This window comes from Neopsephotus bourkii, unplaced genomic scaffold (assembly GCF_033783945.1).
Source record: "Neopsephotus bourkii isolate Nb327-2 ecotype Australia unplaced genomic scaffold, CSIRO-AGI_Nbou_v1 NB_1279, whole genome shotgun sequence".
In the NCBI taxonomy this organism is placed as follows: Eukaryota; Metazoa; Chordata; class Aves; order Psittaciformes; family Psittacidae; genus Neopsephotus; species Neopsephotus bourkii.
The window spans coordinates 2708260-2722115 of NW_026901764.1; the positions used below are offsets into that span (position 1 = coordinate 2708260).

Sequence of the window (13856 nt, forward strand, 5' to 3'; positions counted from 1 at the left end):
AGAAATATGGTTGAAATATGGTACTCTGGGTTATAAATGCAATAGTGATTATCATACCATCACATGAAAGTAATTTTTTACACTATGTATGTACTCAGATGTCCACATCACGATAACATTGTTTGCAAAAAAAATGCAAAAATAAACCATACATTGGCTTCAGAGTGTTAGACTGATGCTTTCAGGAGAAAACTGATAGATACACTCTTAACCTCATTTAAGCCTAATGTAACACAGTAACATTAAAACACTAACATACTGTCTATAACCAGAGAATTACCTTACAATATTGCGTTTTCCTAGATATCTGAAATTTTGCAGACAAACCCTGAAAGATAAAACAACACATTTTATGCCTATTAATGACTTCCTAATCACAAAAACATGCTGAATTTTAGTGCCTTGAAGAGATTTGTGGCATATGCACCTCTTAGTAAACAAACAGAATGGAATGCAGCAATTCACAGCTTAGGGCTGCACAAGATGTGGCACCACTTCCCACACCTTTGTTCCCTTGCTCCCTTCACAGTTGAAGATTCCTGCTTGGTGAGGAGGCAAAGGCAAAGCCTTGGCTGCAAAGCATTACTTCTTCACCAGCTGGAGTTAAATAACTTGTGTTTAACTTACAAAATGGTGAGGAAATTCTGAAAACAGCCACCTGCATGGATTCTGCAGACATGCATAGACTGGATTGAGCAAATCACCCTTGAGATGTGAAAAGCAGGGAATCCTACATTGCACAGCTTTTCTGATAGTCTGCAAATTTTGGAGAGCTAAAATACTTTTCTCAAGAGAACAAAATCTCAACTCCAAATGCAAAAGCTACTATAAAAATCTCTTTTAGGAGGAACACCCAGAGCATTATGCTCTCTGTTCATGGAAATGACCAACATACTGAAGGATAATGTTTCAATATGACTTCAGAAGATATTAAGATACAAGACCTATCTCAGACTATTCCAACTTAGGTGGATGAACCTAAAAGACATATTATTTGCAGCAGTCATTTAGAACATTATCATTTAACATAAAATCCAGAAAGTGAACTTACTCTAAAATGCTGAAAAAGTCTGTTATTTCTGCAAATGGTGCTCGCAACCAGTAGGAAATCAGTGCATCTAAAAGAAGATATTAAAATGTGTTGCTGTTAGAGGGAACTAAACTTGACCCAAACCTTGTAAAATACACTCATGATTATTCTCATTTTGTATTTGTGTGGCTTCAGTATTCACAACACCTTACAACGAAGTAAATTAGGCAGTGAGTGCATATTTTCTTACCTTCTGAAATGGTTTTCATAATGTGAAGGAAACACATAAGAAGGCTTCTAGTTTCAGCTTGATCCAACTTGTCAAAACGAAGAGTTGATCCAATCAAAGACAAAGGTCTCATGATCTGTTGAATTGACAACAAAAGGCCTTGTTAAGAATAGTGATAGGTTTTTACCCCTAGTAACCGTTTTCAACATTTGCACATGTACCTTTTCACACGTGTCAGTTCTCTCACTGTTTTTTTCATTGGTACTTGGGTTAGATTCAAGACTTGCTAAGGAAGCTCTGGAGTCAGCATGGTTTGCTGCAGAGATAGCTATTGATGAAAAGGCTGTAAATGAAAGTCATAGCAAACATGCTAAACTAAAACATTTATGGATACAAAAACTAATAAGACAAATGGAAAACTTAAAATGTGTCACACGCTGGATTGACACCAGTGCTTTGAACTTCCAATAGCAAAGCTATTGATGAGTTGTTCGGTACTGAAAACATGCAACAAGTTGAAGTAAAATGATTCCATTTGCTGTTATTCATGGAATTAAAATGGTCTGCTGCATTCTGTAAGGCCTGAAGTAAAGCCACAAAAATCAGTGGGAAGATGTCCATGCACTTCCCTGAATTTTGAAATGAGTTTGGAGGAAGTGAACAAAGTTGTATTTCTACTTTTCCATTAAGCCTGGAAAAACTAAGTTTTCAGGAAAAACCTTGGAACTATTCTTATGTCAGGCAGAGACTATAAGGATGAACTCAGGCACAGATATTTGTAACAGCCTGAATACTGGCATCATTCCAAACCAGGAGAGTAAGTGAAGCAGTGGAAGAGCAGCAGCTTCGCTAGAGAAATAAAAATCAATCCAAAAATACCCCAAACCAGAAACTTTGTGTACCATGTTTCCCTGAATATTGTATAAAATGGGATAACGATATCCTCCATGAATACTAAGCAGAAAGCACGATGGATTGAGAGACACAGAAATCTACCTGTGTGCATGTTCTATCTGTCATTAATACCTGCTATAGAGTTCAGAACATCTTTGGAAAAGGATGTGTCTACAGAGTTTGCATGTTTCATTGCTGTCTGGCTCTGAAATCCTCCAGCTGTGCTCAAGTCATCCCTAGATCCCTGTATTTTGAAGGAAACAGAAGAAACTCCATTAAATGATATCACTCAGAACTTTCTCAATGACAGCACACCCAACAGGCTTTTCTTGGACACTGAGCTTGAAAACCTACTTTCAGTTGTTTAAACATGGCAGCCTTAAAAGAGAAAGGCTTGCCATAATATGCTAAATATTTACCTGTAATACGAAAAACTCTCATAACTGAAGTTGTAAAGAACAGATTGAATCTAACTGTGCTTCTTAAACACTAGCACAGCCTTGGGAAAGGACCATTAACTGCCATTAGAAATGATACTGTGATACAGGCTTGTTTGCTGGAAGGATTGAAAGACAACACCCTGGCAGAAATCCTTTTCTAATTTTTAAAGCAGGGCTTTGATTATAACACATCTAATGTATTAAGAAATAATCAAACATGCTCCTCCACATGTGCAGTTCATACAGACGTTTTCTTTGGTGGTAAAGGTAAAGCTACTTGTATGCACTCCTTCTGCTTCCTGGAATAGTTCATGGTCCCTCTGTTATACAAGTAAAACTGCTTGTGGGTTCATTACGTAACCCTGCAAAGACAGAGTCCTCAGCCTGAAGCACCAAGGCAGACCTACCGGACAGACAGGCTGGGGCTGCAAACCTCTAACTTTGAGTTTCCAGCCCCAGGACAGCCGGTGTCCTGGGTCTGTTCCAGACTCGCAGCCTATACACCCTCCAATAGAGACTCCCAGGGCCCTGCAGCTGCTCTGCAAATTGAGACCTTCCAAATTAAACACTGTAGGTGCAAACATGTCAGCATTTTCAGAAATGCATTTTGTTAGCTAATTTGTGACCAGCATGAACATGGACTTCTTCCCACCAGATTGACTGGGTCAGATCTCAGTTTGATTGTTTCTGTGTTCTGAAAATTACCTGATTGGAAGTATTGATATTGAAAAGAAACATATCCTTCATGTAAATCCTTGGCATATTATCCAGAAGCATTCCATAGAGTGGCATGTACAGGTTTGCTATTTGTGCTTGTTTCGCCTAAAAAAATGAAAGATACAACATAATCCTGAAGAAACTAGTTAGTGTATACTAGTGGCTAAGGAAGTTTCATATATGTTTAGTGACTGTATGAACAAGTAAATGAAAAGGAATAAGCAAACAGTTTCTTTACCGGCTCTGCATATCGATCATCAAATGAATGCTTTGCCATTAAGTTTTTAAGCACAGCCAAAGCTAAGTGCCTAATATCCTGGTCTTCTTGCAAGGCAAAACCAACCTCCCGCAGCAGGACTCCGATTAGAAAATGCTTACGGCAAAATTCATTGGTCAGTGTGTACTCTGGAATATCTTGGAACAGAATGGACAAGAATGCTTGAATTATCATGTAGGTTACATACGCCCTCCCTCAATTTTCCAATTACTATTGATTTAATCCACTGTTAAACCTTGATTTTCTGATCTGATTGCCTCATTCTACTCCTTCACTTGCTAGTATTTCTTAAAATTATGGACTCTTTACATTTACTATAAAAAGATAATTTATATACATAATTATATTTATATATAAATATACATATTTATACACACATTCCTATAAATCTCACGTTTGCATGTAGTAAGACTGTTCATTTCTATGAGGCATGTCTATATTGTTATTCCCATATTCTAGCTAGAAGAGCTCTAACCCACAGAGCTCTAGAATAATTCCACTTTGGAAAATGACAAATAATTTTTGCCTTAATTTGCCACAGTTCAGTGGCAGCAGCCCAAGTAAACCTTAAAGCTCTTGATGCACAATTCTGCTTGCTGACAGCAGGCATTTTGTTCATACCTGATGTTCGATATTCCTGTGTTGATTCTGAAGGGGTCACAGGGTCTTCATTTTTCATAAAAATGAAACAAAAATAGGCAAAAATCATGCATATTTTTTACTTATTAAGTGTAAAAATAGATTTGCTATCTTTTTTATTTTTTTTAATTTGACTTGAATTGAACAGCTTGAATCAAACTATGAACATCAAACTGAACCCAGTTTTTGATGCTGAAAACCGAAACAAAAAGGAGACAAAGGCCCACAGTTTGAGATATGATTCTGCCTTCCACTGGAAGACACCTTCCACTTTCAGCAGCTTAAACGACCATACCTGAACTCCCCAGAGTTCATGGAAAACCGTCAGAACTGGGAATTGTGCCCAGGGCTGAAATCCCAGTGCCTTTGAAAACAAGTACTGAGTGCCTTTGCACCCAGTACTGTCCGCTTGTCACAAATTAATGTTTGAAATAACAGATTTCAATGCAAAAGATTGAATGCACAGTGGCTGCTGGCTTTGGGGCATGGGCAAGGTGGATTCACTCCTGTGGTAGAGTACAGGCAAAACCTGTTCATGCAAAATATGTGTTACACACAGTATCCTGTGCCTTGAAAGACAGCTCATTATTAACTGTCCAGATTCTGAAATGGACCTCTCTTGCCTCACTGCTTGTGGTAAAATGCCACATGTGGTAAGCACATACAGTTCAGGCTTGCCAGAGGCCAAGAAAGTAAATGCAGTTGGAGGAAAAGGTCTATATTGCATGGGACCTGTCTGCTAGTCTAAGATACTCTGGAGGCAAAAGATCTTTAAGGTCCCTTCCAACTCTAACCATTCTATGATTTCTAAAATAAAAAGTACCCAAGGCTGATTATCTGAGAGATGGATGTTTCCAAACATGCTGCATGTCCAGTTCAGAGCTTCCCCAGGAAGGAAGGGCTGTTACATGGACACATCCCAACAGTAGCAGGAAAGCCTGTTCTTAAATACTGAAGTTTCACAATGCCATTATCACTGCCTCAGCTTCTTTGCGTTCCTGCTGTACCTGTTCAACCCCTTCCCTAGCTCATCACCTACTGCAGCTTTAGTAATCAGTCCTCACAAATTGTCCAGTTCATTCATCTCAAATATTCCAGCAAAAGGCACCTCCCCTCCCCTAAATGGGCTGTCAGGGGTTGTTTTTGTTTACAGGTGTACTGAAATGGTGCTATTTTTACTACACTGCTTAAGAGTCACACCTGAAAACCCATTTGGGGCTTCTGTGCCTGATGTGCAGGCATAATGCTTGAGAGAATCTCCTGATAATTCATCACTGTACAAAAACCCTTTCAGGGTGGCGCCTTACCAGGAATGTTTGAAGACCGTATGGGCAGGCACAGAGGAATAAAATGCTCGTGGTGACAGACTTCTTGGAGAAAGTCAAACTTGAACTGATGTACAGTCTGAAAATCACAACAGGCAATGGCTCAGTTCACATTACAACAGGGAAAATGGTAAGACAGAACTGCATTACTTATCTCTACCTAAAAATACATACTCATACCAATAATGAAAATCTATGGCTTGTTACGTCAAGCTGCATGAATAATGAACATCTGGGTTTCATCTCTGCTATCAAACAAACTTGTCACAAACAAGCTTTATGAATTCCTTAAAAATGCTTTTCATTGAAGAGGTACTGATAACTGTAGGCCTGATCCAAACTAAATATATAAAGTATATTTAAAGCTACACTGGGTCTTTTGATCGTATATACTATAGTATATTATCATAGCAAAATATCTTCTCCAGTTTACATAAATTTCAGTCCAACATAATTATTGTGCCTTTCTTCCCTGAAACCCCTTCTTCCTTTTTTCTTCTTCTTCTTCGTTTTTTGGTCAACATACAAAGTTTCAGCCACACAGACCAGATCCAAAACTTACTGACAGTGGTGAAAACTTCCTCTAATTGATGCCAATGAGTTCCAGCTCTGAAAGATTTGGGTATTACATAGTTTTGGTATCATTTTCTTGATATCTCCCTCTTATGGGGCCTTGCAGCTACCTCAGGAATTTATTATTTCCACTATAATGATGTGCCATTGAGATATACAGATAATACATGACATCCCATAATAAATTTTTACTTCCACCTTCTCAGCTCACTGTTCTGAGGGGCAGAAAGCAGTCATTCAGGACTATCAATATGATGCTGCATGAACTTAAGTCAAACATTTGGCCTAGCATTAGGAAGTTCTTGTAATGGTCTTTTATTTGCCCTGTGTTTAAGTCTGTCAGCCCCTAAAGCTCAATTGTAGCATTTCTGTTGCCACCATCAGGCCAGGATACCTGGAACTTGCACTTCTCAGAGTCTACTGAGTGGTGGATAGTAGGGAATTTTTCCCTGAAATGTTTTATTGCACTGCAGGAATACAGCTGGACATACAATTCAGGGTCTAATGGCAAATAAAGAAATGAAGCACCTGAAATATGTTTCCAAGAGGAACTGTGATGTTTTGAAGGAAGACAACAATGAACTGAATTCTAATGAGGTATTTCAACTTTTGAATAAATATTCTCAAAACAATGTTTAAATGTCAAAATACAGAATACTGTGAGGGGTATTTCTGTGAAACAGAAATTATAGTGCTTCAGTCACAATTATAATAAATTCAAACTGAAATGTTATAGACTGGCATACCTGCAAACTAGAGGCAATATTCACTCCTAAAGTGAACATTGCAATATTCACTGTTAAATTTTCTGGAGAGGGGTCAGACTGCATTATCATCCTTTTGATATATAAACAATCCAACTAAAGAAGCAAAAGACACACGGAAAGAAATCCTGCAGCACACTGCACTGAAATGACTGACTTGCCTAGGAGACTGACTGAAAATGAAAGCAATGCAAGGCCTCTCTCCTTGCGGTCAGAAATGTCTGATTCTATTTTGTGGCTGTTGTTTTCAGGTGCTGCAAAACCTGTTCCAGTGGTACATTTGTCCCAGCTCTGCGGTAATTCCACTTCTACACATGCTGGCAGGTGGCTCTGGAGGGATGCTGGGTGGCTGGCAACGCTCAGGCACTTACTGCCAAAGAGATGCTTAGTTCTGCTCTGCACACTGACCAGTCTCAGGTTTTTCCACTGGCCATTAATTGGCTTTTTTAATTACATATCTGTTTCTATGGTTGATTTATTTAGGGAAGTTTGAAATGTGGAAACATTTTTCAGATGCATAAAATTATTTACAGAATAATAGACTTCAGGCTATGACATTGACACTCAAAGACTCCAATTCTACATCTGTTCCAGAGATTAAGTGAAAGACCCGGGTACAGCATGAAGCTGGTTTTCGTAAAAAAGCAAAACAGACCTGAAGCAACCGCACTCACAGCCTGCAAATGCCAAGATCACCACTGAATAATTATAAAAAGTTAATGGACAAAAGTTTGTAAGCTTTTTGGGGAAAGATGAGTCATTCAAAGTGTATATCCTGAATACATTCTGTTAGCTATCATCTTATATGCTCAGAAACCCAGTCACAGAAGAGAAAAAGCCTGTGACTCATCCTGATGGATGAAGAGTAGAGAAGTTGAATAATCTGGGGACCTCTTGAAGTTTGAAACTTGTTGCTCAAACTGTATCACTGATTATTATAGCTATTATAGAAGAAATTTGGGCTACAGCGAATTTTCCTCATAGCAAGCACAAACTAATTTGGAGCAGATTAGCTTTCTTGCATCATCGATAAGATAAAAGCATACCATACATTCAAAGCAACTGAGATACTACGTTCTCACTTGAATTTACACAATGGACTTGTTCATATGCTCTCACTTTAATCTCCCCAAAGAAAATGACTGCCCGTTGCTGCTGATATTTATAGACCAAACTGCAAATTTACTCTACAAAGAATTAAACCTTAAATTCAGCCTTTTGCATGCTTTGGTCTGAGCAGTCTTTGCAGAGTTTGCTCTCCCAGGACTCTGTGAGTAGTTATTTGGACACAAATATTTACACCCAGAGAAGGGGATAGACAGCTCAAACCCAAGAGCCTTTAGCGCATATTTATGGTGAATGTTTTCACTGACTTTGAGTACTGAGCACAGTGAAGCCATGGAATAGATCATAAATAGTTTCAATATAAAAATATTCTGCTAGCAAGTCACATCGGAAAAAGCCTCCCAAAATCAACAAAACCAAACAAATCAGAAGAATACCTTGCTGTCTCCTGTTCCAAACATACTTATATAATTGTTGACCATCTTGAACACAAATCCACGATCCATAAATGTAAAGCAGCGCTAAGGGAGGAAAAAAAGAATTACTATTTTATAGCCAGAATAGCAGTATGTGACCTTCCTTCACCTGGCTGCTTGTCTTGTGTCACTTGCAAACTTGAGTCTTTCCCACAGGTTAAGCTGGTGTTATAACAAAGCAAGGAATACCCGAAAATCTGGTGTATCTGGCTTGATTTTTAAATTTATTGTCAGTAATAATAAATCGATCAAACTTTTCATTTTCACTGTGTCTACACTCTAAAATAACTGTCACAGTGCATAGTGCACTAGGAGAAAGCTTACCTACTGCAAGTTATCCATGCACTACAACACTCAATCACTAGAGGTGGCATGTGGCAGCTGACCCAAGCATCTCCTTCAGTGACAGAGCTGTGACTCTTGAATCAATCCAGCTGCAATACTTGCTGCCTATGAGTTACATTATCTCTCTGGGAGCAAATATGCCACTAGATTACTTCACGATGAGAACACTGCTCTTGCTGATTGATGGAGATAAATAGCCAGAAGTTGTAAACATTTTTGAGAGCCTTGGTGCTACAGTTACTGACATTTTTCCTTGCAGAGTTAGCCCACCAGATAGGGAAAGCAATCTTGAATTCCCCCCTTTCCTGGTATTCCTGAACTCTGCAAAATTAGAGGAGTTCTGAGCCTTCTGCTGCACAGCATTCAAACAAGGCTGCTGCAATTCCAGTCTGGAGAAAGCCATATAATCTCTAACCTATGTAATTCTTTCTGGCAGACTAGTCAAAAAGAAATTAGAATACAGCCATAAGGCATAATATATGATGCACCATTACTGTTGTTCTCAGTTTAGCTGAGTAACACACAAAAATAGCATGCAAATCTGCAATAGCCCTACAGGTGTGTACCACCACACAACTAATGACTAAGCTCGTCCATCTATGTTCCTGCCTTAAACTAGCATCATCTTCCACATGATGTAACACTATGGATAGATACAGTTTAACATCAGTATGCCAGCAGCAGCTTAGGGCTTCCATATGGTATCAGTAACAGAGGCCAACAGTGGACAGCAAGCTCATAATTTATTTCACCTATGTATGAAAGGAGAAAAATCCACCTTCATTTTGAGGTTGTTTTCTTTATAACCTCACAGAAACATTTTATTGCTGGAATACTGCTCTCCCCTAATGTTGTGCTTCAATTGATCATAAAAGATTTATGCCCGAGTTTCAGTATGTAGCATATACAATGTTCTGTACATCAGTAATGTCAACCTTTTCATCAATGGAAAAGCGTGTGCGTGTGTGTGTGTGCGTGCGTGTTTGTTCAGTATAAATCTAGATTAAGTATCTGGCCACACAAGTTAGTGAACGGCAATTTTCCCATGCTCCGCAGCTAAATCAATGCTTGGAAAATTAAAACAACTTAGAAACTCTGGGACAGAAACATAAAATGCAACTCCTTTTAGTGACTTTTGCAAAGCACCCATGTATTTTGCCATATTTGGTATATGAAAGGGCATTACAGAATTAGAAAGGTAGGTTACAGTATATCACATAATACTTGCAATTTGTTTATTCTGGTTTGTAAGAGCTGCCCACTCTGGTAGTGATTAGTAAATACTAATCCACTCAGTCATTCAGAGCTATAAGTATATAAAGAAAAAATAGTAGCACAACTGTAACTACAGTTTTGTTCCTTATCAAAATTTTACCTATTTGAATGCAAGAATCTGCAAAATCTGAAAACTTGGCCTCTGTCAGAGAACAGATAAAAATTAATCAGAATTGCTTTAAAGCTGACTTACATAAAAGTTTTGCATTCTCAAAGACCTAAATGCATAGAAAAACTGAACTATGGGTCAACAGTAAATTTGCAAATTGAGCCATCATCACCTCAGAATTGTGTTTATTCCCTTTGACTAACCTAGAACAGTCTTAAGTTTGCACTAAATATGGGGAAATAAATGCATACGCTGTAATGACAGAACATCTCACCTTGAGAAATTTGGCAGTGCTGTAGTTTGCATTCCTGGTTTCTTCAAGAGCATCTTTGTACTTCCAAACAACATGGTCTGCTAAGACCATCACAAGTATATCCAGCTCAGTTTGAAATGATTCTGGAAACCTCTGAGTTCGAGAAACCTAAGCAGGGAATAGATCATCACTTGAGAGTGTACAATGTTGCACATTAAACCTGAAAATACATTCAGGCCAGGTATACAGTAAAACACAAATCATTCAAGAGGCATATTCCTAGATTTCCCTGGATCTATTCCAAGTATAAACGCCAAAAGACAGAAAGTGGTAATTTTTCAAATTCCAGCACAAGTACACCAAGAGCATCTTCGATAATCAGGAAGAAAGGTCAAAGCACTGATGTCCAGCTAGGTAAGGTCTGCTGCAAGCAAAGTAGAGTTTCTAGATCATCTATTTGCTGTCTGGCATAATCACCTCTTGGGCAATCAGTAGAAATAAGAGAACTCTCATTCCATTCCCCACCCATTACAGAGCTGATGCAACTGTATTTTTGGCCCACCAGTTCTGTACAAGCAAGAACAGATTTGAGCCTAGCAGGGAATATAATGTTTTTGTGTTTAAAAGAAGTAATTCACAAAGTATAACAGCATTTATTTTATTGACAAAGAAATGTCCCACTATGCGTATTTCCCAGGATACCATATTTTATATTTTCCCTAAGAGGCTGATTGCCTACTTAATCGAGATCATGTATATACTTACCTTTGTTTTCTTTGTATCAACTAAGTGCTGGGCCATTGATTTTAAGATAACTGCAAAGAAGAACCAGGAATGCTTTCAAAAGAAAGGAAAAAAAGACATTAGGAAAAATTATTGTCTGATAAATACTTAGATAAATAGATGGACTGCATTTCTCAGTATGTACAATGATAAACTCTATGTGACAAATAAATTAAAGAGACCAACTGCTACGTATTTGAGTGACATCAGATCCTATCCTTGGAACGGACGCCATCTCAGGCACTTTGTCACTGTGGCTCTGTGCAATAAGGAGCCCAAAAACACCACACCTACAATCCTTCCATTCCTGCTGAGCATTGTGTTCATTGTTTGTTTGCAGGTAACTGGCAGAAATGCATGACACAGAGAACCTCTGAGAACAGAAACTGAGAATAAACTGCCTTGTCCGTTTCAGCAGATTGCTAATTTGGTCCAGAGTAGGATGTTACTTGTTTAAAAGATAAATAGAGTGGTTCTTCAAATACCATTTGTAATAGCTAACAGGTAGGATACAGATAAATATCTGCATCCTCACATAATTTGGGGGATATGTGAAACAAATACCATCAAAAAGCTTACAAATTGCAAAAAAAAAACCAAACCCAGAACAAACCCAACCACAAGTACTTCTGCATGGCCCAGGTTTCCTGCAAGCTACCTTTTCTGCTTTTTTTTCAGGCTATTTTTGCTATTCCAGTGGCTCAGCACAGAAAACTGAAACTGGTTCACCCTAAAAAGTTGAACACATTTCTGCCACTGGGAACTCCTGATCTGGACTCTCTTATAATCGATAGGCTCAGTGATGGGACTCGCACATGTATGAACTTTGTAGACCTGGTTTAATATGAGAAACATCAGGAAACCTCAATCATTCTCATTTTGATCACTGTCAGTCAAAGGCAGCAACTGAAATAAGATATAACTGCCTTAATTACAGATGAATATTCTCCCTGCATCTTCCAAAACTGAAACAAAATATCCTAAAGGTAACTGCTTACATCATATTGTGTAAGAAGTTTCCAACTCAGACTGAGCTATAACAGAAAGGAGAAATTCCATCCTGCAGCCCATGGCATTCTGAGAAACATGCTGAGAAACTGTGGCAAGTATGGTAAGTCTGTCTGTTGAATAACTGCAGGATATGATTTGTGCAAGCTCATTCGGGGAAAGAGATGTGACAAGTGAGTTTCATGCAGAAAACCAGTAGAAGAACTACAAATGTGCCAATTCAAGCTACCACTAACCTTTAAAACCTGTTTCACTGTTACTTGGTCATTTAACTTCAGAAGACCACACATATTCTTTGCCAGCTCCTCATGAACAGTCCTTTCCTCAAATGATTTGGTCCTGAACACATACTGAAGAAAAAAGGAAAAATAAAAGATATCAAAATGTACACTAAACCAAATACAAATAAAACTCAGTAAGTGAAGATAAATTATTTAAACACCACTAACGGCTGAAAATCTTTGCCACAAAAATACCTTAGCTGAACAATACACACACACAGAGAGTTTAATTCCTCCGGCAGTCACAGAACAACACTGCTCCTTATAAAAATCCCAACTTTAAACACACCTTCCTGTTGATTTCAGCAACACATGAATCATGAGTAATTTCTGCTCAAAATCAGTGCTACGATTTACTTTTTCAATAGGGCATAGGATCCTGACACCTCTCAAGCTGCCTTTCAAACCATTTCACCAGAAGGAAAAAAAAGAACAAGTATGCAGAGGAAGTATGGAGGGTTTTTCACCCACCTAGTCAGGGCTACCTTCACTTGCTCCTTCCAGTGGCAACAGCTAGTCAGAGCTGGTAACAACTCTTCATCCTGAAAGGCGCAGAGCACTCACTGGAGCTGACAGAAGGGTAAAACTATACCCCTTTTAGAAATCAATCCCTCAAGACAGGAATTTAGTGCTTAGAACTCATAAATCCAGTAGGAGTTCTATCCCACAATTTAAGGTAATAATTTGGTACTGTGATCCATTGCTCCCTCCCTAAAGCAAGAGCTCTGCCAGTGCAGCAGCTGGGATGAAAGACCTTTTCAATTCAACCAGGTAACTAAAATAAAGCAATATCACTTGAAAACAACTTATTAATAATCAACCTTGCTTCCAGAGCAGATGCCATAAGCATCTCCCTATGCAGTTTTAAACTTCTGGGTCCAGTAATTTACATCAGTGTAATTTTTCATTACTACTGCATCTGAGTGACTCAGAACTCTCAACTTATTTCCCCAAACAGCATTTCTAAAGTAGGTTCTCATTTCCTTACAGATGGATGAAAGTCATTAACAGTTACTGGCTTTTGACTGCTGATGGAAATGGGAAAACAGGCTAAATGAACTTTTGGTGTAGCCTAATAATCACCTGTTACTTCAGTGATATTTAGCTGCAACAGGTGTCTATTGCAATTTTGAAAAGTAGAAGAGGTGTGAATACCCATTTTAATTAACTACATTTAAATGTTACATAGGTTATTTAACTTGGATATATACCAATGATGAGATACTTGCTGGCCAAGAGCATTATCCATACTCATTTAACGGATATTCAATTGATACGGAGAACAATGAGATCATCGTTAAAGAGCTAACTCCTTTGGCTTTTTAAGTAATGGCACAGCTTGACTGGAACCAAATTCCACACACATAACATAT

The 13856-nt window shown here is 38.4% G+C and overlaps 1 protein-coding gene across 10 annotated transcripts in view; it reads right to left on the reverse strand.

The window, feature by feature from the left end:
* DOCK10 (dedicator of cytokinesis 10) overlaps nt 1-13856 on the reverse strand; it is a 159664-nt gene that overhangs the window by 26598 nt on the left and 119210 nt on the right. For 9 of the 10 annotated variants that reach the window (XM_061365177.1, XM_061365183.1, XM_061365179.1 and 6 more), the window contains 13 exons: nt 12439-12552; nt 11177-11248; nt 10433-10579; nt 8391-8474; nt 5534-5630; nt 4209-4253; nt 3549-3724; nt 3299-3415; nt 2286-2397; nt 1481-1602; nt 1281-1395; nt 1052-1118; nt 281-328 (listed from right to left, as the gene is read on the reverse strand). In XM_061365177.1, coding sequence (XP_061221161.1) covers nt 281-328; nt 1052-1118; nt 1281-1395; nt 1481-1602; nt 2286-2397; nt 3299-3415; nt 3549-3724; nt 4209-4253; nt 5534-5630; nt 8391-8474; nt 10433-10579; nt 11177-11248; nt 12439-12552 — 1316 coding nt within the window. The remainder of the gene's footprint in view (nt 1-280; nt 329-1051; nt 1119-1280; nt 1396-1480; nt 1603-2285; nt 2398-3298; nt 3416-3548; nt 3725-4208; nt 4254-5533; nt 5631-8390; nt 8475-10432; nt 10580-11176; nt 11249-12438; nt 12553-13856) is intronic. The other variant, XM_061365176.1, reaches the window with a different exon arrangement.